Below are 25508 nucleotides of genomic sequence, written 5' to 3'. Positions count from 1 at the left end.
CATTAATTGGTACATTAAACCATTTGGGTCTCAATGCTCCTCGCTGAAGAGTACCAAAATGCAAATCTTTAATTAATCAGATGTAAAGGGAACATAATGCCTGTTTGTAAAAAGTGTAACTTCTTGGAGTTACATGTTAACTATCCATCCCTTTGGGTTAATAACTCTACGAAATCCAAGAAAGCTCTTTAGGATAAGTTTGGTTGGTGGATTGGACTTTAGGCCTATCATCTGCCAGTCGTTGTATTGCCTATTACTGACATACTAGATATTACTGTTGTATGAATTGTATATTAGTAATCTAAAGTCTTATTCTATAAATGAATAACTAATTTTTATCTGAAGTGCTTTTTTGTTTCTAATGAAATACTACATCCAGAAAAGTCTTTATAAATCACTTTACTTTGAAATTATTGCAATTTTCGTGAAAAATGAGGAACTTTTCAAAGCTGAGAATTAAGACTGTTCTTTTTACCTTTAGGTACTCTAATGCTTATATAATCAAACTTTGTTGATCTGACAAATGATCACATGATTAAATGACTTCAAATTCATGATAATATAACATTTTTCTACCACCAGTTATGCGATAGCCCCTTAAATCACGTATCATATGTAGGGATTAGGGTTATTGTTTCCTATGTTGCTGTCATTTCTAATCCCAACGAGATTTTGATGCTATTATTTTCTTTATACTTTCCAAATTCGTGTCTGGAGGTGCTTAAGAATCGCCTGGAATTTGAATTAGTCAGATAAAGTGATCTTTAAAAAGGGCAAATGTGCTAACAACATTCAAACAATTCAGCGTCTTTCGCTGAATATGGCCATGGCTCGTTGACATCTATGACATTTGGGGAAATCATAAAAATCATTGACAACTTAGAGTTTCGAACTTTGTATATTTAAGCTATAGAAACTAACATCTAATAAGAAAAATCACAATTACAGGTAATACATTATTTGTTGTTTAAAGTTTTTTCATCATGAAAACAAAGTACATCTTGCTTTTATTACTCGGTAATTGATATGCTACTGTAATTACTTGCTCTTGACTTTCATAAGCCCATGCAATACAAAACCAGGGTCTGAATATCTGCTTTGTAATATCACGTGAGGTCCAGCCACCATTCAAACTGACCGCGTATTTCTGGCATGATCAAATTATGAAAACAAACAAGACACCAACACCTACGGCCACTCCACCAACATATTGCCGAACCAAATGTTTCTGTCTGCTATCGACATGGCAGTGTTCTCTGTAAGTCGATGACTGGACCTTCCCTCTCTTCATTTTTTTTTTAAGATGATTCTGCCATATGAAAACGGTGTTGATCATGTATTTAGTATCTGGCTGCGAGGAAGGCAAGTCGAATGTTTTGTGTATATGAATAGATCTATCGACAAGCTTATGGTCATCAAGAATCCATCCAGAAAGTTAAACATTTCAGAAACTGAAATATCAACGTAGAAAGTTCACTTTGGGTATGAATCCTATTGCGTGCTGCTTCCTGCCAGATGTTGCTATAATGCATGTGGCGTAATGGCATTATAGATTTTTACACTCTTGATCACCTTGTATGTCGCCATGCAGGGTATTCGGATATAAAAATAATTAAGAATAACACGTATTTTAAAGTTTATTTGTGATAATGTTGTATAGAGATTTGACACAACTGGTAACATAAAGCCACGGGCTGGTGCTACGCGCATGCGTCAATCCAGCGAGTGACCTCACCTGATGATAGTTCACTAGCACACACACCTTCTTGTAACCCGTCTTTCACTGTGTTCGAACATCGTATTTAGGTTGCATTCACTTGTATCCAGTTTCGTTAACCTTCATGCCAGGTTAGATTTACAGACATAAGTGTACAGAATACAAGAGATATTCCTGAACAACTTGCGTTAATGTTGAGGTTACATACCTCAACAAGGGAAGTGAACGTTCCGACTTGCTATTTGACCAGAGATGAAGATATTATTTCTGGCCGTCGTTTGCAGCTTGACAGCTGCGATTCCAAACGTCGTTAGCGACCAAGTAAGTCCAAACTTAATCTTGGATATTTAACACATATCCCACTCAAAAAATAGTATACGAAATTAGATATGGGACGCGAATTGTAAGCGATGTGAAATCCAGAAGTTGCCAAACAAGTTTTTGCTCACAGAGACGACACCTACATGACTGACTGTCTTTCAGGTACATAAGCATTACGCACAATATTTTCCATATTACTGTACAACGTAATGCTTCAGGGTATAACAGCCAATTAGTCGTATTATTCGACAGTCTTTGACTCTCATCGTCTTGATTGTGCTTGCAGTTCAACTTGGCCACAGACAAATTGAACTAGGGATTTGTGAACATGCATGCATATGATGGAAAGGGGTGCTAAGATAGCTGAAAGAGACTGTGATAGACTATGGAAGGTTGAGAGGAACGACAAAGGAGAAGAAACAAAAGTGGAAGAATGAGATAAAAGAAGATATATGGAAGACTGTGATTAAGCAGGGCACACACGATCAGTTGTACTCAGTATTTGTGATGCTGTGTGCGTCGTACTGATGTACTGTCAGTACCGAAACTGTGTACTGATGGAGTGACTAATTACCGATCGTCTGTTCTCTGCACTGTCACTCCCATTGGTATTGTCACAGCCACGTGAAACATAACATAATCGCAATGACAGCCTATTGGAGAAACACGGCGGAAAAGCTTCAATGCAACATTCTATTGCTTTATACAAAGTTACCCCAATGCTAGCACCGAAAAACCAAGGCAGCTGTCCAGAATGACCTATGACAGTATGTCATCACCTTGCAAAATCAGATGATGAGAGTGTAATGAAAGTAGCCAAGATTTAGGCCGGCAAAGTGAAGGCTTTAAAACCGGACCAGAAATTACTAGCGGAAAAATATATAGATAACATTTTCTTGAAGGCTCAACTAGGACCACTGAACCGGAATTCATTTAGAATTAACGAGTCTATTAATTGCAGTATATATATATATATATATATATATATATATATATATATATATATATATATATATATATATATGTGTGTGTGTGTGTGTGTGTGTGTGTGTGTATATTGTTACAAACACGTGTGTGTTTGTATCTATTTCTTATCAGGGCGAGGAGTGATGCTTGACGCTGGCTCGGAGTTTCTGTCCACCCAGCATTTTACGAGAGTGTAACTACGCCGAGACTGTGGGACCCTCCAACCAATGAGAATTTCTCCTGTATTTCTATAGCCAATCGAAATATAAGGTTTATAGCAGCAAGGGTGAACGCTTGTCTTTTGTACCCACAACACCCGCTGAGACTCGATTCCTCTTTCTCCAGTCCAGCGAGGTGGGTGGTGTCCCCTACTGTAGCCTGTAAACCTGTAAGCCGTTACTGCTATAAGCCCGTTACCCGAGTGTTGTGCTATAAGTGTTTACTGTGTTACATCATGTTTAGATAAGTGTAACGATGAAGTTCATTGTGTCACGTCAGGCGTAACTAAGTGTCACAAGAAAGAGATCTGGCTTGAAATCTTATCTGGAATGTTATCTTATGTTCAGTGTTAACGTAATGTTTCATGCTTGATTTATGTGCCTATCTTTGTACACTTCAATTCTTTCATTATAAGTAGATTTAATGTAATGCTGGTCTTTAATTCAATCCCATAACTTTATTATTGTGTTATCCTGAGTTGTGCAACTTGACAAATCTATAACGTACTTGCAAGACAAGGTCAGTAGCATTTGTAACATATGTTACTGGCGACCTGGCCTGAATAAGTATTGAGTTCGTAACAATATATATATATATATATATATATATATATATATATATATATATATATATATATATATATGGACCAGTACATCAACCTACGTCATCATCGCAGTCAGGTAGCAGCACCAGCAGTAGTGAACAATTTGAGCCTTCCTTGACGCAATTTCAACCTTTGAGCCAATATACTATGTACCAATTTTGCCAATAAGAGCTTTATAATTAATATATGTGCATATTAGTTACATATACAATATGAAGTACAGTTTACTCAATAATTACTTTATTTATACTTACTTGATGTAATATTTTAGGACTTACTAAATCGAGCAGATTGTTGATTTTTCCATAACTGCTGTAAACTGTAGGTCCGCGAAAATTTTTCCTGTATCCAGATAACGAAGAGTAATATAGCCAGTCTTTCGTCAGCACAAGTGGTTACTGACGATTATACTGTGACACTCGGTAATGAACGTATCTTCACAAGTACTGACAGTACCAAAAATAATGTAAGTATTGATGCCGACAGAAATACTACTGATCGTGTGTACCTTGCTTTAAGAAGACGAGTCTCACAATATGTAAATCAAGAGGGATAGAAAATGGAGGCGACGAGACGATTTACGACAATAGACTATCATCTATGAATTCATATAAATGCAAGACAATTAAGAGAAAAAAGAGATTCAAAGGAGATACAATTTTTGACGAATGTGGAGGTGAAATTGAAGAACAAGTAACACTGTGGTGCCCAGAATAGATAGAGGAGCAAAACATGCAACAACCATATCGCAAATAAGACAAAAGTAAGATTATTGGGGTGGGGAGTTGCCTTTTAAGATAGGGAAAGCAGAAAGTAAAAATGAGCTGGAATATATAGTCTGAAAGATAAGGAAAAAGACGAAAACGGTCACATACGGGTACTTGCGAAGATATTTTTCAGAATGTAGGTCAGTTGCCGTTGCACTCGTCGTGGAAATATCTACAAACTACGGAAAAGTAAGTCGTGAAAGTTGCATCAAGAGTTATATGTGAGATAAGAACTTGTATGTTTGAGGTCTGAATGCCTGCAGTCCGCAAGTATGTGAGGTAGAACACCACACTTATACACACACAACGGAGGGCAACTTGAGGAGTGCAAGAAGCGGCAGTTGACAGTATCATGCCCACTTATCCTCTTGAGCACAAGAGGATAGCAGTGGGTGATGCGTTTACCGTGAAGGTGTCGAGCAGAAGACAGCAAACGCACGATATACCACGTATGGCCACCTATACGATCCGCATTGCGATACATGGTGTCGTAAGTGCTGTAGGTTATGTATCGGGATACAGGGGTCGCTATCCTGTATGTATCGGGATACAGGGATCGTTATTCTGTATGCATCGTGACAAGCGTCGTTACACTATTTGTGTCGGGATTCAGGGAGCATAGAACTAAACTAGCTCTCTTGCGTAATGCACCGAAACCACAGCTCCCTATCCACAACCAGGTTTCACAGACCTCTACATGGTTTACCCGGCCGCTTCACATGCCCTGGTTTAGTCCATTGACAGCATGGTCGACCCCAGTGTACCACATCGTTCCAATTCACTTTATCCAGTGCATGCCTTTCACAGTCCTACATGTTCATTCCCCGATCCCTCAGTCTGATTCACTCCATCCTTCTATCTCCAAGTTGATCTCCTTGTTCCCTTCTGACACATATATCCTCTTTGTCAACGTTTCCTCTCTCACTCTCTGGAGATGCCCAAACCATTTCAGCATGCCCTCTTCAGCTTTCTCAAATATCATTTTTTATTTCCACATCTCTCTCTTATCCTCTTAGTACATACTCAACAAACCTCCTCACACCACATATTGTCCTTAAACATTTAATTTCCAGCGCATCCACCATCCTTCGCGCAGCCTTATCTATAGCCCATGCCCTGCATCCATATAGTATGGTTGGGACTACTACACCTTCAAATATACCAATTTTTGCCTTCCCAGACAACGTTCTCTCCTTCCACATATTCTTCATTGCTCCCAGAACCTTCGCCCACCCTGTGACTCACTTCCCCCTCCATGGTTCCATTCGCTGACATGTCCACTCCCAGGTATCTAAAACACCTCACTTCCTCCAGGTTTTCTTCATTCAAACTCACACCCCCAACTAACCTGTCCTGCAACCCTGATAAACCTAATAACCTTGTTTTTGTTAACATTTGCTCTCAACTTCCTCCTTTCACACACTCTTCCAAACTCGGTCACCAACTTATGCAGTTTCTCACTCGAAACTGCCACCAGTGCTGTATCATCAGTATACAACTGACCCACTTTCCAGGCCTCTTATCCCCTCTCCAAAACTCTCATTTACCTCCTTCACCACAACATCCATAAACCAAGGTGACATCACACACCACTGCCGCAGACCAACCTTCACTTGGAACCACACACACACACACACACACACACACACACACACACACACACACACACACAACTTAAGCCAAGTAAATGTAGAATGATGAGTCACGGTGAAAGGCCTCGACATGATTATCAAATAGAAGAATACAGCCTGCAGGAATCTGTGTTTGAGAAGGACTTGGGAGTCGACATTGTCCTTAAACTGTAGCCAGAATCCCACCTTAGGAGGGTAGGTAAGGAGACCAACTGCCTGCTAGCAAATATTATAATAGCGTTCAAGTGAATGGATAAAGTTATATTCAGCGACCGATTTACATACTACATAAAGCCAAAACTGAAATATGCTTCTCAAGTTTGGTTACCGCACCTACAGATGCACAAAGGGCTAACAAAGAAGTTCCAGAGGAGGTGCAACGAAATACCAGGATTAAGAAAGCTGAATTGCACAGGGAGGCTAGAGGCCTTGAATTTGCCCATCATGGAGGAAAGAAGAATGAGGGGGTGACCTGATTACAACCATTAGGTTTTGAAGCCAGACTGATGACGTAGACAGTGAAGAGTTCGAGAGATGACGGGATAGGACAACCAGTGGATATAACACGAAATTAAGCAAGAAACGCTGAAAAGAAATTAGATAGGTACTTTTATTGTATAAGAGTGGTGGATGAATAGAATAAACTGAAAGAGAAACCACGAACATAAAACCCCTTCCCTATACATAATAGGTTGGTAATTTTAGATGATTACACTCACCTGCCTTAGATTAGTGTGTGTGTGTGTGTGTGTGTGTGTGTGTGTGAATATACCTAAAAGTGAAGACAGTACATACACAAGGTTAACAGTCGGGCAACACTAGTGTGAAACTCTCCCTCTAACACACAAATAGTATTGTAATATCCTGACTTCGATTATGTACTGCTGATGGCAGACGGCTCAACACGGAAGGTATCAAGAAACTGCAGTAGGAAGTATGAAACCAATTCGATTGTTGTAGGTTTAGCAACCCTTTATAAAACTCATGACCAACGCAACCTTAACCACAGGCGGAGCTGGAGACGTGTCCACAAGACGTCCTTTTGAAGGAGGAAGCAACCCTTGAGGAGGGCCACACACTCAACTCTGCCCGCCTGCCCACCTCGCTCCGCCCCATACACTACACCCTCCGCCTTCAGCCCTTTATCAACGGCAACTTGAGCATCCATGGCAGCGTCGACATTCGCTTCAAGGTCGTCGAGCCCACGGACAAGGTGGTTCTCAACATGGCCGACATCATAACCAGGAATGAGTCAGTTACGGTAAATTTTTTTATAATGTCTCCTTCTTGCAGTTGCTCACTTATTTTGTTTGTCCATTTGCATATCATGAATGTAAGTTTCGTGTTACTTCTTAGACGGCTCTAACTAAGCAAAAGCTGCTGTTTTTTTTATTCAGTCTCTCTCTCTCATATATATATATATATATATATATATATATATATATATATATATATATATATATATATATATATATATATATATATATATATTGTATAATGGATCATGGGGAACAGGTTGTGGCCGAGGACGCCGCTGGAGAGAGGATGAGGGTGGTTTGCCAGACCTACGATTCCCTACTGCAGCTTTACACGGCCCACCTGGAGCAACGGCTGCTGCCTACCACAACCTACCTCCTCCACATGGACTTCCAGGGATACCTGAACGACAAGCTGGTCGGGTTCTACCGTTCGGAATACAAAGACGCCCAGGGCACCAATAGGTAGGTCTAAATTTCTTCCACTTGTGTTCTGTGGTATGTAAGAGTGGTCGTTACCAGATGTGCTCACTCCAGACAACCGCTGGAGTTGCTGATTCAGAATACAGAATCGTAATAGGTTTTGCACGCTTGATATGACGACTCGGAATGTTTCAGTGCTTACTCGTCAGCCTAAGAACGTTTTCAAGCGCCAAAAACTTGCGTTTTTCATCTCAAATCTGACGTTGATGTTCGAGACTCTTTAGCCATGGTTAGTTAATGAATGAAGACCTACTCCAAGTACCTACTGCATGTCAGATTAATGTCTATTATGGTTTGCTTTCGCCGTCATGATTGAAGCTCAGACAAAAATATCAAGCGTAGTAATTACTATCTGGTGAATACCAGTCCCATGAGTGTCCCTATGGACTTGTGTACCTTATATTTGTGTAAGTTATATATAATGTTTCAGTTTATGTTTTAGATACTCATAGAAAAAATATTTTACAAATATTTCCAGGATGTTGGCTGCGACACAATTCTCACCCACGGACGCACGGCGAGCATTCCCGTGCTTCGACGAGCCTAGCTTCAAGGCCACCTTCGACGTCCACCTGGCGAGGCAGACCAACATGACGGCCCTTTCCAACATGCCAGTCATAAACACCCAGCCCATGTGAGTAATAACAACCCCTTGAGCTCGACGGTACGACTCTTGGCACCAGTACCCTTGAGTACGACTGCAACCTTTGACCTAAATTTTTAAGGGACAAGTTAGGCAATAATCCATCGGTATGGTTTATCATAGTAATTGTGACACATCATAAGCTACGTGGATACACAACCTTACCATTAAGTAACCGTTTTTTTTTTTTTTTCCTGTGTACGAGACCTTCTTCCTTCATCACCAGAGCTGGGCAGGATGGTTGGGTGTGGGACGCCTTCAACACCACGTTGCCAATGTCCACCTACTTGGTCGGCTTCCTCATCAGCGACTTCTCGTATCTTGAATCGTCGCAGCTTAACCACACAGTTATGCGAGGTCAGGGAAATGGCAGCACATCTAACTGATGTGATTTTTCGATAACATCGTTATTTTTTTTTCCTTGGGTTTTGAATAGAATACTTTAGTCTACCGAGCTAGCGTTTCTAAGCCTCAACTCCTTACTGCAGGCGCTAATATCTTAATCACATCTTTTGAATGAAATCGTTTTGCAGTTATTACACAAAACTTTCAAACTTGTGTCATTATAATTCGTGTCGCCTACTAAATTTGCTTATCTTTGAAAAATATATAATTTGGATATCTTTTCATTATCAAAATATATATAAACAAAATTAATAAATAAATAAATAAATAAATATATATATATATATATATATATATATATATATATATATATATATATATATATATATATATATAAGGTCACCTTTCATTTACTTCAGTGTGGACTCGGAAAGATGCCCTGGACCAGGGTACCTACGTCCGGGACATGACTCCAACAGTTCTCACATATTTAGAAGATTACTTTGGTCTCCCCTTCCCGCTCCCCAAACTGGACATGGCAAGTGTTCCCGACTTCAAATTTCGTGGCATGGAAAACTGGGGACTCATTCTCTACAGGTAAAGTAAGGTGTCTGACTGGTAAACAATGACAGAAGTTATGAAATAGAATTGTATCATTTACATCGCTGTATCATGACGCTGTTAGAGGAGGGAACTTTCCTCGTTCACATTCTTCCCACAGGATTTCTCTTGCAGTGACTGTCTCCTTAGCTTTTATTCTGCTGACTTTTGTGCCGGAGGGAAGGGTGGGTGGAAGGTACATAACCTTCTGTTAATCTGTCTTTTATCACAAATAAGATGATGAACTTGGCACTTCTGCTGTCCCCAAAGGAAATGATATTGTAGTAATTTGTGAATTTTTGTACAAGGGTAAGTGATGTTTTGCACACTGCCCCACGTCTAGAGTACAATTACCATCCAGATACCTATGGTGCCACATCCATGTAGACCATTAAGTCAACTTGTGCTTCCCTGGAAATGCCCTAGCTATCTTAAGCTGGTACAAGTGGGAAAATATAAAAGAAATATACTAATCCATGAAGCTGACATGCTATGTTCCCAATAATCTTCCTCAGGAAGTGATTCCCTTTCCACCACGCCCAACCTCATTCACAACTCCCTTCTCTCACGACTCCGACACCTCACTGATCTACTCGATCAATCCACCTCACACCACATGTCCTCAAACTTCCCATTTCCAACATATCCACCCTCCTCCACACAACTTTATCTATAGCCCATGCCTCGCAACCACATAACATTGTTGGAGCCACTGGATATAATCTTCCTCTCTCTCCCCAACACTTCAGGGAGACGGCCCTCTTATACGATCCTCAGAAGACTCCCGTGTCCAGCAAGCAGGATCTCGGCATCACTGTGGCCCATGAGATCTCCCACCAGTGGTTCGGGAACCTGGTGACCCCAGCCTGGTGGTCCGACTTGTGGCTCAAGGAGGGTTTTGCCACCTTCATGGGATATGTGGGACTCAACGTTGTGAGTATATTTTAATTGGCGTCCAGGGAGGAGGGCTCGTTATCATATGAGTATGGAAGTAGAACAGGAAGAGGTAATTAGTGTTGAGAGAGAAAAAGGGGAATATTCTAGAGCAGAAAAGGAAAGGATGAGATTTACAAGTATGGATGGAAAACCTAGTGCGAATAACCAAAAGGGAATATAAAAGATGGCAGGTGTGACTAATGCCTGTGAGATAAAGGCTCCAGTCCGTTGACGAGTTGGCAAGACAGAGTCGTTCGATTTGGGCGCTGAACCAGTCCCTGTTATGGCAGTAGGACCAGTGTCCTATGACGCTGGCAGACGGACCAAGCACTTAGTCCTGGGGCAAGAAGTAATATATATATATATATATATATATATATATATATATATATATATATATATATATATATCCAAACCTGCTGCCTTGCCGGCTTTCATCTTCCGCAAAGCTTTCACTACCTCTTCTCTGTTTACCAAATCATTTTCCTTAACCCTCTCACTTTGCACACCACCTCGACCAAAACACCCTATATCTGCCACTCTATCATCAAACACATTCAACAAACCTTCAAAATACTCACTCCATCTCCTTCTCACATCACCACTACTTGTTATCACCTCCCCATTTGCGCCCTTCACTGAAGTTCCCATTTGCTCCCTTGTCTTACGCACTTTATTTACCTCCTTCCAGAACATCTTTTTATTCTCTCTAAAATTTAATGATACTCTCTCACTCCAACTCTCATTTGCCCTTTTTTTCACCTCTTGCACCTTTCTCTTGACCTCCTGTCTCTTTCTTTTATACATCTCCCACTCAGTTGCATTTTTTCCCTGCAAAAATCGTCCAAATGCCTCTCTCTTCTCTTTCACTAATACTCTTACTTCTTCATCCCACCACTCACTACCCTTTCTAATCAACCCACCTCCCACTCTTCTCATGCCACAAGCATCTTTTGCGCAATCCATCACTGATTCCCTAAATACATCCCATTCCTCCCCCACTCCCCTTACTTCCATTGTTCTCACCTTTTTCCATTCTGTACTCAGGTTTGGATGGTATTGCAGTGGAATTTATTAAAAAAGGGGGTGACTGTATTGTTGACTGGTTGGTAAGGTTATTTAATGTATGTATGACTCATGGTGAGGTGCCTGAGGATTGGCGGAATGCGTGCATAGTGCCATTGTACAAAGGCAAAGGGGATAAGAGTGAGTGCTCAAATTACAGAGGTATAAGTTTGTTGAGTATTCCTGGTAAATTATATGGGAGGGTATTGATTGAGAGGGTGAAGGCATGTACAGAGCATCAGATTGGGGAAGAGCAGTGTGGTTTCAGAAGTGGTAGAGGATGTGTGGATCAGGTGTTTGCTTTGAAGAATGTATGTGAGAAATACTTAGAAAAGCAAATGGATTTGTATGTAGCATTTATGGATCTGGAGAAGGCATATGATAGAGTTGATAGAGATGCTCTGTGGAAGGTATTAAGAATATATGGTGTGGGAGGAAAGTTGTTAGAAGCAGTGAAAAGTTTTTATCGAGGATGTAAGGCATGTGTACGTGTAGGAAGAGAGGAAAGTGATTGGTTCTCAGTGAATGTAGGTTTGCGGCAGGGGTGTGTGATGTCTCCATGGTTGTTTAATTTGTTTATGGATGGGGTTGTTAGGGAGGTAAATGCAAGAGTTTTGGAAAGAGGGGCAAGTATGAAGTCTGTTGGGGATGAGAGAGCTTGGGAAGTGAGTCAGTTGTTGTTCGCTGATGATACAGCGCTGGTGGCTGATTCATGTGAGAAACTGCAGAAGCTGGTGACTGAGTTTGGAAAAGTGTGTGGAAGAAGAAAGTTAAGAGTAAATGTGAATAAGAGCAAGGTTATTAGGTACAGTAGGGTTGAGGGTCAAGTCAATTGGGAGGTGAGTTTGAATGGAGAAAAACTGGAGGAAGTGAAGTGTTTTAGATATCTGGGAGTGGATCTGGCAGCGGATGGAACCATGGAAGCGGAGGTGGATCATAGGGTGGGGGAGGGGGCGAAAATCCTGGGGGCCTTGAAGAATGTGTGGAAGTCGAGAACATTATCTCGGAAAGCAAAAATGGGTATGTTTGAAGGAATAGTGGTTCCAACAATGTTGTATGGTTGCGAGGCGTGGGCTATGGACAGAGTTGTGCGCAGGAGGATGGATGTGCTGGAAATGAGATGTTTGAGGACAATGTGTGGTGTGAGGTGGTTTGATCGAGTGAGCAACGTAAGGGTAAGAGAGATGTGTGGAAATAAAAAGAGCGTGGTTGAGAGAGCAGAAGAGGGTGTTTTGAAGTGGTTTGGGCATATGGAGAGGATGAGTGAGGAAAGATTGACCAAGAGGATATATGTGTCGGAGGTGGAGGGAACAAGGAGAAGAGGGAGACCAAATTGGAGGTGGAAAGATGGAGTGAAAAAGATTTTGTGTGATCGGGGCCTGAACATGCAGGAGGGTGAAAGGAGGGCAAGGAATAGAGTGAATTGGAGCGATGTGGTATACCGGGGTTGACGTGCTGTCAGTGGATTGAATCAAGGCATGTGAAGCGTCTGGGGTAAACCATGGAAAGCTGTGTAGGTATGTATAATTGCGTGTGTGGGCGTATGTATATACAGGTGTATGGGGGGGGGGGGTTGGGCCATTTCTTTCGTCTGTTTCCTTGCGCTACCTCGCAAACGCGGGAGACAGCGACAAAGTATAATAATATAAAGAAATAATATATATATATATATATATATATATATATATATATATATATATATATATATGTATATATATATATATATAAAGGACATTTAGAAATATTGATGATTCATCCTTCCCGCTGCCGCGTTACAAGGAAAAGTGGGACGAGAGACAAGGTTAGGCTGACAATTGTACTGATAAGCGGGTGGAGGGAAAACTGAGGTGCGCAGTAACCAAGGTGACCGTATGTAATTTTGCCAGCCCAAACCTGTTGATATACAGCAAGAACAACTTCCTTAGGGAAAGTGTGTCAAACTGCAACCGTGATATATTGGTGCATTGATAAAACGGACTACAGGCTCATGTTTGTTTTAAAGTCAACTGTCACAACCTCTTCTTTCTAGGAACAATGATTCTACGTTTAGATTTTACTGCTTAACGATAAAAGAAGAGATGGGCTTTAAAAGTAAGAAACTTAGTCAATGCTTTGGAAACGTGAGCTGCCTAAGGGTTTCACTGCTTCTCCAAACATGGGGCATTGCTCATTAGACAGCTGAATGTCAAGAGCACGATAAAAGACTTTAATAATTAATCAAAATAGCCTTACTTGTGAAGATTCCGAAAGAGATTCTATATCAACGACGGAATGGATCTTATGAATCATCATAGCAAAAGACATCAAGGCAACTGTAATTCTATACAAATTACTACGTCTTGACTGGGATTTTCTTGGATATTAACATCACCTTTTCTAAAGAATAATATCAAGCAAGATAATAACTCTGTCTAGTACGACCATTGAGCACTGCTTATGACTTCCGAGCACGACGTTGCGACCCCTGAACACGAAGGTAAATGGCAAGGCATGCATAATCAAGGGTTGTATCGTCGTACTAAAACAATGTACTTTTATGCTTGAGTAAAACTTTTGCAAGATGCAGAGCTGCATTGATTGCAGGGTGCATCAGTTATATAGTTAAAACTGAACGTTCCAACCCTATATATGTGACTATTTTCTGCTTGCGAGTGGGAGACTGAATGAAAGGTAAAAAAATAAGGAGAAATAGGCAGCCATAAGGAAAGTATATTATGGACGGTTAGGCTTGAAGGTTTTTTAACATCAGCTTGGTAAAGGAAAATGATATGCGGAAACTATACTAGAGTCTCTGGGTTGTCATTCAGACTTGATGCTTTAGAACGCCACTTACCTTGAATACATGAATAGTTAAGCACTCGATCGATCAGACCTTGAAGAAAGCGACTAACATTTACCTCTGATAAACATTTTAACAACTTAAAGGTTCATTTAAAAGGCCATTGGAAAGTAAAATTACAGCGGGTTTTCGGCTAGTGTTTTGATTCATTATGTTTCTTATTTTTTTTTTCACTCTGAGGCTGAGCCAAGCTGGGGAATGATGGACCAGTTTCTGACCGATAACCTCCACTACGCTATGGCCCTTGACAGCCTGCAGTCATCACATCCTATCAGTGTCCCTGTCAACCACCCAGACGAAATCAGCCAGATATTCGATGCTATATCTTACAGGAAAGGTAAGGCTGCCTGATGTCTTGCTACTTTGAACTGATTAAGTTTACCAGCAATGAGGGGAGCGAGTTTTCCTGCAATGAGGAAAGCGAGTTTCCCTGCTGTTTCGCTTAACTGTGCCATGTAATTCTACTCAAAGTAATTTGACAAAAAATGCTCTTTACTTTATTATTTTACGGATTACATTAATTCAGAGTTAATAGCTTGACAGGCACCAAAAATGTTATGAAAGATATATACTGAGCTGCTTCTTGTGCATTTTTTCCATGAGCATTTACTTGTACCATTGAAACGTTAGTACAAAAAAAAAAGAAAAATCAAATTTGCCGCTTGAGGACGATCACATGCGAAATCCATATATTTGATGTGTTTATTCTTTTTCATTGACTTTGCGTCCCTTAAATGCATTCGTTATCCCTCAGGAAAATGTTTTGTAATGTGTAAAGTAAGAGGTTTTATTAAGTGTCACTTGTTGCTGTCTACTTCCTTATCACTTTAGAAGATAAATGTCTGATGATGTTGGGTTCTATGTCCTGCACGCAGGGGCCTCTATCATCCGCATGATGCAAAACTTCCTGTCAGAGAACACCTTCAGGAGAGGACTCACCAACTACCTCACTGCTTTGTAAGTTAGTTTAAAGTTGTATATTGCGACCCCTTGAGTTTGTGTTTTATATATGAAAAATTATATATATATATATATATATATATATATATATATATATATATATATATATATATATATATATATATATATATATATATTATGCCTGGGGATAGGGGAGAAATACTTCCCACGTATTCCCTGCGTGTCGTAGAAGGCAACTAAAAGGGTAGGGAGCGGGTGGCTGGAAATCCTTCCCTCGTTTTTTTTTTTTTTTTTAATTTTCCAAAAGAGGGAACAGAGAAGGGGGCCAGGTGAGGATATTCCCTTAAAGGCCCAATCCTCTGTTCTTAACGCTACCTCGCTAACGCGGGAAATGGTGAATAGTATGAAAGAAGGGGGTTGTTATTTCATGTGTGGCGGGGTGGCGATGGGAATGAATAAAGGCAGACAGTATGAATTTTGTACGTGTTTATGTATATGTCTGTGTGTATATATATATATATATATATATATATATATATATATATATATATATATATATATATATATATATATATATATATATATATATATGTATGTATACGTTGAGATGTATAGGTATGTATATTTGCGTGTGTGGACGTGTATGTATACACATGTGTATGTGGGTGGGGTGGGCCATTCTTTCGTCTGTTTCCTTGCGCTACCTCGCTAACCCTCAAAGATCCAGTCCTCTGTTCTTAACTCTAGCTGACGCGGGAGATGGCGAATAGTATGAAAGAAAGATATATATATATATATATGTATATATATATATATATATTTATATATATATATATATATATATATATATATATATATATATATATATATATATATATCATAAAAGAAATTACACAATTAGCCCTTTCGACTGCCTCATCTCTCACCGTTTTATCAACTTTTCATTATCATAATCATCAGGCAGTACAGCAATGCAGAACAGGATGACTTGTGGCATCATCTTACCCAGGCCGCGCATGTAGACGGCACACTCCCTGACTACCTTTCTGTCAAGGCTATCATGGACAGCTGGACGCTGAAGATGGGATACCCTGTCATCACTGTCAAAAGAAACGGCACTACAGCCGTCCTCACACAGGTATAGTGACAGGACTTGCTACATACTTCACTGTACTGTACTATACTACTGTGACAAGATTGTATCTGCTGGTTTTCTGTAACCGTACTTGCATGTGGCAGGAGTGGTTCCAACTACAAGGGGCCAACAAGAATATCAGCAACCCCCCAGGCTGGTGGGTGCCCATCAGCTACACCACCCAGAACAATCCAGACTTCCAGCAGACGAACGCACAGTTCTGGATGAGCCAAGATAGGAAACCTCTGGAAATTACAGGTATTATTTTGATATTTTTCATTTCACTATGACGGATGATTAAAGATGGATTCGCCGTGATGAATATACTCATTACGGGATGATCGTGAATATATCAATGTGCTAGATAGATAGATAGATAGATAGATAGATAGAGATAGATAGATAGATAGAGAGAGAGAGAGATTGCGAACGTAGTATTTAACAAGCTTAATCTGCCGACTTGCACATGCAGTATGTATCGTATGTGATCAAGAGGCAGACTGTCTCCCTAAGTACCTCACTAACCTGCGATAACTCTTCTCGTTCACCAGAAGTGCATCACAACATTTTGCGTCCCATACGATTTTCGTATATACCAGTCACTGCTTTCTTCCACCCCAGGACTACCCGACCAAACGAAGTGGCTTCTTGTCAACCTTCAACAGACGGGTTACTACCGAGTTAACTATGACTCCACCACCTGGCAGCTTCTCACCAATCAGCTGACCACTGACCACATGGTTATACATCTGGCCAACCGCGCACAGCTACTGAATGATGCTTTCAATCTGGCGAGAGCAGGTGAGTGGTCAGGCATCCTCAAAGGCTATATGTGTTCTCACGTCACCACGTCCAATTTACGCTCAGTCAGATGATCTTTGCTAGTCTCCTAGTCATTCCAGACGACTACTGTGTAATCCTCCTGGTTTTACTTTCTTGTCAGGTGTTTATTAAACTTATCTATTCATCTTAATCTCGAATGAAGTGTGTAAACGTTCTTGGAATCTTTAATTTAGTACACATATAAGCCTGTTTATCCTCCGTGTACTGAAAAACATGGTTTTCTCCACTTTGCGACAGTGGTGTGAAGTCGTCTTACCCTTTCGTTTAAAGTCTTTGTACAAATATTGCTATATCTCCTTATTTAAGACATACATATTCCACTATACCTGTGTTTTATAATTGCTTTGATATAACCTCCAGTAGCTGGTGTATTGTTTCAGTCCTCCAGTAGACCATTTAACAATTTTTTCCCCAGGTGAACTGGACTACCAGACGGCGCTGGCGGTGTCCACGTACCTAGTGAAGGAGAGGGACTTCGTACCATGGTCATCTGCCCTCAGCTCTCTTTATTACCTCTTCAATATGTTCGAACGTGCTGGAGGCTACGGGGCACTCAGGGTACGATGACGAAAGTTGACAATATTTTTTTTTTTATAGAATATGTCCTAAGATTTGATTAATCAAAATTATAGAAAAAGATAGTTCATAAGAACAGGAAGAACAGACCTTAGCTATTTTGATTTTTTTCATTAATCATTAAATCCTTAAGACAGAAGTATGTTGAAAAGCTTATTTAATAGATGCGAGTATCTCGTATCACATAATGTTTCATCCCAGATTTTAACATTGTTTCAACACGTTCAATGATTTTTCAAATGTTATGAAAATCTGGCCGTTGTACGACTTACCTCCTCTCCTGATAAAAGGTGCCTAATTAATCTTAATTGGCCTCGTAATCTGTCCGTCAAATTCAGCTTATAATTATCGACGTAATGAAAAGAAAAAAAGGATAAGTTGGATCTACCTCTGCCCCACTCCCTAGGGATACCTGCTGTCACTCGTGGTGCCGCTGTATGATTCTGTTGGCTTCTATGACCACCCTGCCGACACTCACCTGACCCGGTATAAGCGAGTCATCACCACGAAATTTGCTTGCAAGTTGGGTCATCGTCCCTGTGTCGACAACGCCACCAACCTCTTCTCCACCTGGATAAACTCACCTGGCAGTCAGAGGTTGTGACCACGGACTGATTTGAATGCAATGATATTTCAGATTTTAAAGAAGTAAATTGCAAAAAAAATAAAAAAAAATCTACTAATTTACAGTCATAGGGAGATGAATGTCAAACTCTAGAGCTAAGTATTTATCATATCAATGATTATTTCCGTCCAACTACAATTGTTCTCACGTCTTGATATTGTCTCCAGATTATTCGGAACCTTCTCTCATTTTCTAATATATTTCTAAGACAATGGTTTATCGCCATTTATACAGATTCACTTTACGTTTATCAAGCATATTGCCATAGATATAATTCTTCAGGATGATCCTCTCTAAGTACCTCTGTCAAGATAAACGTGGTACGTTCCGTTTTGGGAAAATAAGACAGTGTTTATCTGTGTTGTCAGCGTGTTGCCAGTGAGCGTGTTGGGGACGGTGACGTGTACGGGCGTGGCCAGAGGTGGGGAGATGGAATGGAATGCCACTTGGAAGCGATACACACAGTCCAACGTCGGCTCGGAGAGGGTGACCCTACTCTCTTCCCTGGGCTGTACCAAGGAAATGTGGATCCTCTCAAGGTAAGTTGTGGTGGATCGTTTTCAAAACTCTCTCATACCTCTACCCGCATGTTCTCTCATAATTTGTTCAGTTCACTATAGTAATTCCCTGAATTTCCTCTTATGTGAACATGGTCATTATACTTCAAAGTTTTTGGAAATATTTCGAAGCGAGGACCACATAAGTTCAATAGTTTAGAATTCTCAAACACTCTGGATATGTAAAGGAGAGACGCCTATTTTTGTGACTTCCAAAGGCCTTTTGCTAAATAAAGTAGGATAGCAAGGATGGAGTTCTAAAAGAATTATAAGTATTTATGATACGGATACAAATCATGTACTATAAACCACTTACGGCTGCTTAGTATTAGTGAATCACATTAGTCTCCATCCATCCTTACCTGTGTGCGTTAACTCATATTCTTAACCAACTAAGTACTGCTACTATTACTAATGATGATATATTGGTGAGGCAGGTACCTGGAAATGGCCTTCACTCCCGGGAGTGGCGTGAGGAAGCAGGACGCATCTGCGGTGTTCACCGCTGTGGCCAGGAACTCGGTGGGTCGTGACCTGGCATGGAATTACCTACAGGACCAGTGGCCCAACGTACTGGAGTAGTGAGTATGGTGAAGATTTCACCTTGAGGAAGTAGTGAGTATGGTGAAGATTTCACCTTGATGAACATAGAGCCCAACCCTGCAAAGCACAAGCATGCATTAGAATTTTACTCCCTTCGATGCACATCTGTTTATTTACATAAATGTTATCAATGCTGTACAATATCGTAGAGTTTAGTCTTGTAGACATTAACATAGGAGGAAATTAGCAATGATATGAATATCTGTAACTTTGGCTGGTTACTAGATTCTCATTCATGTGCAAAAGCTTGAAAGTGGTTATGTAAAACATATATATATATGCAATATAACAAGCTGCCTCTCTCGGTTAAGAAAAAGGGACTTGTAGAGGTTTATTTACTCAGAATCCATTTTCCGTTGAACTACCTAAAATGAAGGTATGTTTCGTTTTCAAGTCATAATTCAGCTGAGAAATAAAAACTTTTTGCCAATTTAATCGTATAAAAAAATTCTGTCTGGTCTATTTTCTAAATGTGAAGGATGAGCAGACTTCTTGTGTTAGCAAATATGAGAATAATCTATTCTATTTCAATCTATTTTGTCGATGGTCATCTAACTGAAACATGATAGGCTCATAAGTGGGCTTTTTAATTTCGAGACTTTTCCATGTTATAAAGCAGGAAGGACAATTGCTATGCCGTTGTACGCAGCAGTACATTCATCGCCACCTCCAACGGTAAACACAAGAAATTTGACGATAAGATAGTAACCTTTTCCTAGTCCCTCCACAAGGATCTAATTACATGAAGACCAGAATCCACAGCTACCCTAGGGTCAAGTATGAAAATGTACATTGTAGGCATACACGAGTTAACGAATGCTAGTTCAGGTTAACTGTTGATTGTAGATAAGCTGTTAGTTTTTCATGTTTACTATTGCTACCGGCGATGCAGAAGTATTTGCATGAGGAGGAGTTGCTTGGAAGCTTTCACTCTGGCTTCTGTGCAACATAGTCGTTCGGAGATTTCAAATGTGAACTGATATTTGATTTCAGCTTCGGACCAGGGTCTAGCCATCTGTCAAGTCTGATCAAGTCTGTCGGCAAAATCTTCAATACTCAACTGGAACTAAAGGAGGTGAGGAGCAATGCATGGTATGACAGGGAAGTGAGAAACATGTGAAATAAAAGAGTAACGTCAAATGACAATAAAAAAAACGCCATGTAAAACGAATTGTTAAGTGGAATCAGGGCATGAAAATAATATATCAATGTAGTTTTTACCAACCGACTTGACAGGGCTGTATGTTATTTTTATTTTCAGCTGGAGAAGTTCCAAGCCGACAATGCAGGTCAACTGGGATCAGCCACTAGGGCGCTTGAACAGTCGCTGGAGGCTGCTAGGCTCAACGTCGCCTGGATGAGCAGGAGTTACAACACCATACTGGAGTGGCTGCGAGAGAGGGGCTACAACCATGAACTTTGATCACGAGATGGAAATCTATACTCACACACCATCATAGAAAAACAGCATTTAGTAATTTTGAAGCACATGTCTGCACTTGTGTAAACTGACTTGTATTTACATAAATATTTCTGTAAACTCATGCACAGATTGAACTCACACACACACACACACACACACACACACACACACACACACACACAAACACACTCATAGAACATAAGAATTATCAAGGAATTTTTTCATTTGCTATCAGAATTTCCAATAGGTACATAGACCAAGAAATTTTTAAGAAAAATATTTACGGCTGTTTTAGGGCCAAATCAAGGATCGCATCACCAGATTAGCCATTCCACATGAAGGAACATATAGATCTGATAGAAGAGGTCTGATGGGGTTGGGACTGGGGAACATTATATCTTGCATAAGAAATCTATCTTACAGGCAAAGATATCTGATTTGACATAGATTTAAGGTACTCCTAATTACTCGGTCGGGAAAGGTTTTTACATTTCTCATTCTCATATCACTTAAAATCTTTAAAAACATTATCATTATAAAACATCAAATTTGCAAAAAGATTTTTTTATGATATATATTTGTTATTGTTAATCATCATATATATATATATATATATATATATATATATATATATATATATATATATATATATATATATATATATATATATATATATATATATATATATATATATCTTTTCTTTCTTTTCTTTCAAACTATTCGCCATTTCCCGCATTAGCGAGGTAGCGTTAAGAACAGAGGACTGGGCCTTTGAGGGAATACCCTCACCTGGCCCAATTCTCTGTTCCTTCTTTTGAAAAAAAAAAAAAAAAAAAAAAAAAAAAAACCCGAGAGGGGAGGATTTCCAGCCCCCCGCTCCCTCCCCTTTTAGTCGCCTTCTACGACACGCAGGGAATACGTGGGAAGTATTCTTAATCCCCTATCCCCAGGGATATATATATATATATATATATATATATATATATATATATATATATATATATATATATATATATATATATATTCCTAGCTTCGTCTCTTCGATGTATATCAACTGACTGTTATATTCCTCTCTTGTGTCTCCCCTGATGATGTGATTATTACACGAAAGTGCACTTGGGAAGTTTTCGTGTTTCATTTTCCCCGTGGACTCACAGGAATATATATAGGTATATAGGGAGAATAAAAAGATGTTCTGGAAGGAGGTAAATAAAGTGCGTAAGACAAGGGAGCAAATGGGAACTTCAGTGAAGGGCGCAAATGGGGAGGTGATAACAAGTAGTGGTGATGTGAGAAGGAGATGGAGTAAGTATTTTGAAGGTTTGTTGAATGTGTTTGATGATAGAGTGGCAGATATAGGGTGTTTTGGTCGAGGTTGTGTGCAAAGTGAGAGGGTTAGGGAAAATGATTTGGTAAACAGAGAAGAGGTAGTAAAAGCTTTGCGGAAGATGAAAGCCGGCAAGGCAGCAGGTTTGGATGGTATTGCAGTGGAATTTATTAAAAAAGGGGGTGACTGTATTGTTGACTGGTTGGTAAGGTTATTTAATGTATGTATGACTCATGGTGAGGTGCCTGAGGATTGGCGGAATGCGTGCATAGTGCCATTGTACAAAGGCAAAGGGGATAAGAGTGAGTGCTCAAATTACAGAGGTATAAGTTTGTTGGGTATTCCTGGTAAATTATATGGGAGGGTATTGATTGAGAGGGTGAAGGCATGTACAGAGCATCAGATTGGGGAAGAGCAGTGTGGTTTCAGAAGTGGTAGAGGATGTGTGGATCAGGTGTTTGCTTTGAAGAATGTATGTGAGAAATACTTAGAAAAGCAAATGGATTTGTATGTAGCATTTATGGATCTGGAGAAGGCATATGATAGAGTTGATAGAGATGCTCTGTGGAAGGTATTAAGAATATATGGTGTGGGTGGCAAGTTGTTAGAAGCAGTGAAAAGTTTTTATCAAGGATGTAAGGCATGTGTACGTGTAGGAAGAGAGGAAAGTGATTGGTTCTCAGTGAATGTAGGTTTGCGGCAGGAGTGTGTGATGTCTCCATGGTTGTTTAATTTGTTTATGGATGGGGTTGTTAGGGAGGTGAATGCAAGAGTTTTGGAAAGAGGGGCAAGTATGAAGTCTGTTGTGGATGAGAGAGCTTGGGAAGTGAGTCAGTTGTTCGCTGATGATACAGCGCTGGTGGCTGATTCATGTGAGAAACTGCAGAAGCTGGTGACTGAGTTTGGTAAAGTGTGTGAAAGAAGAAAGTTAAGTGTAAATGTGAATAAGAGCAAGGTTATTAGGTACAGTAGGGTTGAGGGTCAAGTCAATTGGGAGGTTAGTTTGAATGGAGAAAAACTGGAGGAAGTAAAGTGTTTTAGATATCTGGGAGTGGATCTGGCAGCGGATGGAACCATGGAAGCGGAAGCGAATCATAGGGTGGAAGAGGGGCGAAAATCCTGGGAGCCTTGAAGAATGTGTGGAAGTCGAGAACATTATCTCGGAAAGCAAAAATGGGTATGTTTGAAGGAATAGTGGTTCCAGCAATGTTGTATGGTTGCGAGGCGTGGGCTATGGATAGAGTTGTGCGCAGGAGGATAGATGTGCTGGAAATGAGATGTTTGAGGACAATGTGTGGTGTGAGGTGGTTTGATCGAGTAAGTAATGTAAGGGTAAGAGAGATGTGTGGAAATAAAAAGAGCGTGGTTGAGAGAGCAGAAGAGGGTGTTTTGAAATGGCTTGGGCACATGGAGAGAATGAGTGAGGAAAGATTGACCAAGAGGATATATGTGTCGGAGGTGGAGGGAACGAGGAGAAGTGGGAGACCAAATTGGAGGTGAAAAGATGGAGTGAAAAAGATTTTGTGTGATCGGGGCCTGAACATGCAGGAGGGTGAAAGGAGGGCAAGGAATAGAGTGAATTGGAGCGATGTGGTATACCGGGGTTGACGTGTTGTCAGTGGATTGAATCAGGGCATGTGAAGCGTCTGGGGTAAACCATGGAAAGTTGTGTGGGGCCTGGATGTGGAAAGGGAGCTGTGGTTTCGGGCATTATTCCGTGGCAGCTAGAGACTGAGTGTGAACGAATGGGGCATTTGTTGTCATTTTCCTAGTGCTACCTCGCACACATGAGGGGGGAGGGGAATGGTATTCCATGTGTGGCGAGGTGGCGATGGGAGTGAATGGGGGCAGACAGTGTGTATTGTGTGCATGGGTATATATGTATGTGTCTGTGTATGTATATATATGTGTACATTGAGATGTATAGGTATGTATATTTGCGTGTGTGGACGTGTGTGTGTGTATACATTGTGTATGGGGGTGGGTTGGGCCATTTCTTTCGTCTGTTTCCTTGCGCTACCTCGCAAACGCGGGAGACAGCGACAAAGCAAAATAAATAAAATAAATAAATGTTTGAAGGTATAATTGTCCACGTAAGATGTTTTGAAGTGGGGCATGGGTTATACATCAGGATGTGCAGAGTAGGGTGGTTGTATTGGTAATTAAACGTCTGACGACATGTGGCGTGAGCTGGTTTGATTTGGTAAGCAATTACGGGTTAAAAGAGAGGTATGACAATAAAAACTGGTTGAGATAGCTGAAAATGTTGTGCTAAGATATTTTAGACATATTGAGAGAATAAGTGTGGAGAGATTGACGAAGAGGATGTATGTAGAGGGGACGATAAAGGGGAGACCAATTTGAAGATGGAAGGGTGTAGTAAAAAGACGTTGAATGAACGGGGCCTGAACATGCAAGCGTGTGAACGGCATTGCCGGATAGAGTGAGCTGGAATGTTGTGATAAACAAGGGGCGACGTATTGTCTTTGGATTGAACCAGGGCGTGTGAAGTGACTTGCGAAAACCATAGAAAAAACACATGTGGAACTTAGTTGTAGATGGGATTCTCTGGATTCGATGTATTGCACATGAATGCTAGAGATTGGATGAGAGCGAATGCGGTCTTTTCCTGGCGTGACTTCGCTCATGCATGAAACGGTGGACAAATATATATATATATATATATATATATATATATATATATATATATATATATATATATATATACATTGTAGAGATGGGCCATAATGGGAAAGGGCATAGGTACCTATATTTATGCATGCTTAATTACGACAAAAATATGAAAACTACCAAATTACATAAAAATATGAATTATTCAAATTACAGGTATGATATTATACGGTGTACTCATGTAATTTATCAAAGATTTGAAAAAAATCTAACCTACGACTTGTGACCTGCAAAAACACACTTTTGTCATTGGTGACGAGCGGGCTAATAGAATATCATTAATGCGCCAAGACCAAGGACATCTTAAGACAGTGAAAGTCATTCTGGAACAAGAATTTCTTTTAGATCATATTTTCATGTGCGTTCCTTCTATACTCCGACAGTTGCTTCAATTGGCGTTCACTTCATCTGGTCG

The 25508-nt window shown here is 40.2% G+C and overlaps 1 protein-coding gene across 1 annotated transcript; it reads left to right on the top strand.

Annotated features, from left to right (window-relative positions):
- The first annotated feature begins 1825 nt into the window (after positions 1 to 1825).
- LOC139753453 (aminopeptidase N-like) lies at positions 1826 to 21272 on the top strand. The gene is made up of 18 exons (XM_071669981.1): positions 1826 to 2038; positions 7235 to 7486; positions 7741 to 7946; positions 8443 to 8598; positions 8834 to 8964; positions 9372 to 9549; positions 10302 to 10485; positions 14573 to 14729; positions 15268 to 15349; positions 16274 to 16451; positions 16553 to 16706; positions 17070 to 17249; positions 17707 to 17849; positions 18274 to 18464; positions 18861 to 19031; positions 19487 to 19630; positions 20646 to 20727; positions 20914 to 21272. Exons 1-18 carry the CDS (start codon positions 1970 to 1972, stop codon positions 21073 to 21075), a joined length of 2820 nt encoding a protein of 939 aa, XP_071526082.1. The 5' UTR covers positions 1826 to 1969; the 3' UTR covers positions 21076 to 21272.
- The last annotated feature ends 4236 nt before the right edge of the window (positions 21273 to 25508 follow it).

Source organism: Panulirus ornatus, chromosome 14 (genome assembly GCF_036320965.1).
Source record: "Panulirus ornatus isolate Po-2019 chromosome 14, ASM3632096v1, whole genome shotgun sequence".
Lineage (NCBI taxonomy): Eukaryota > Metazoa > Arthropoda > Malacostraca > Decapoda > Palinuridae > Panulirus > Panulirus ornatus.
Note: the sequence above shows the minus strand (reverse complement) of the source record. Positions and strands in the feature narration are given on the sequence as shown.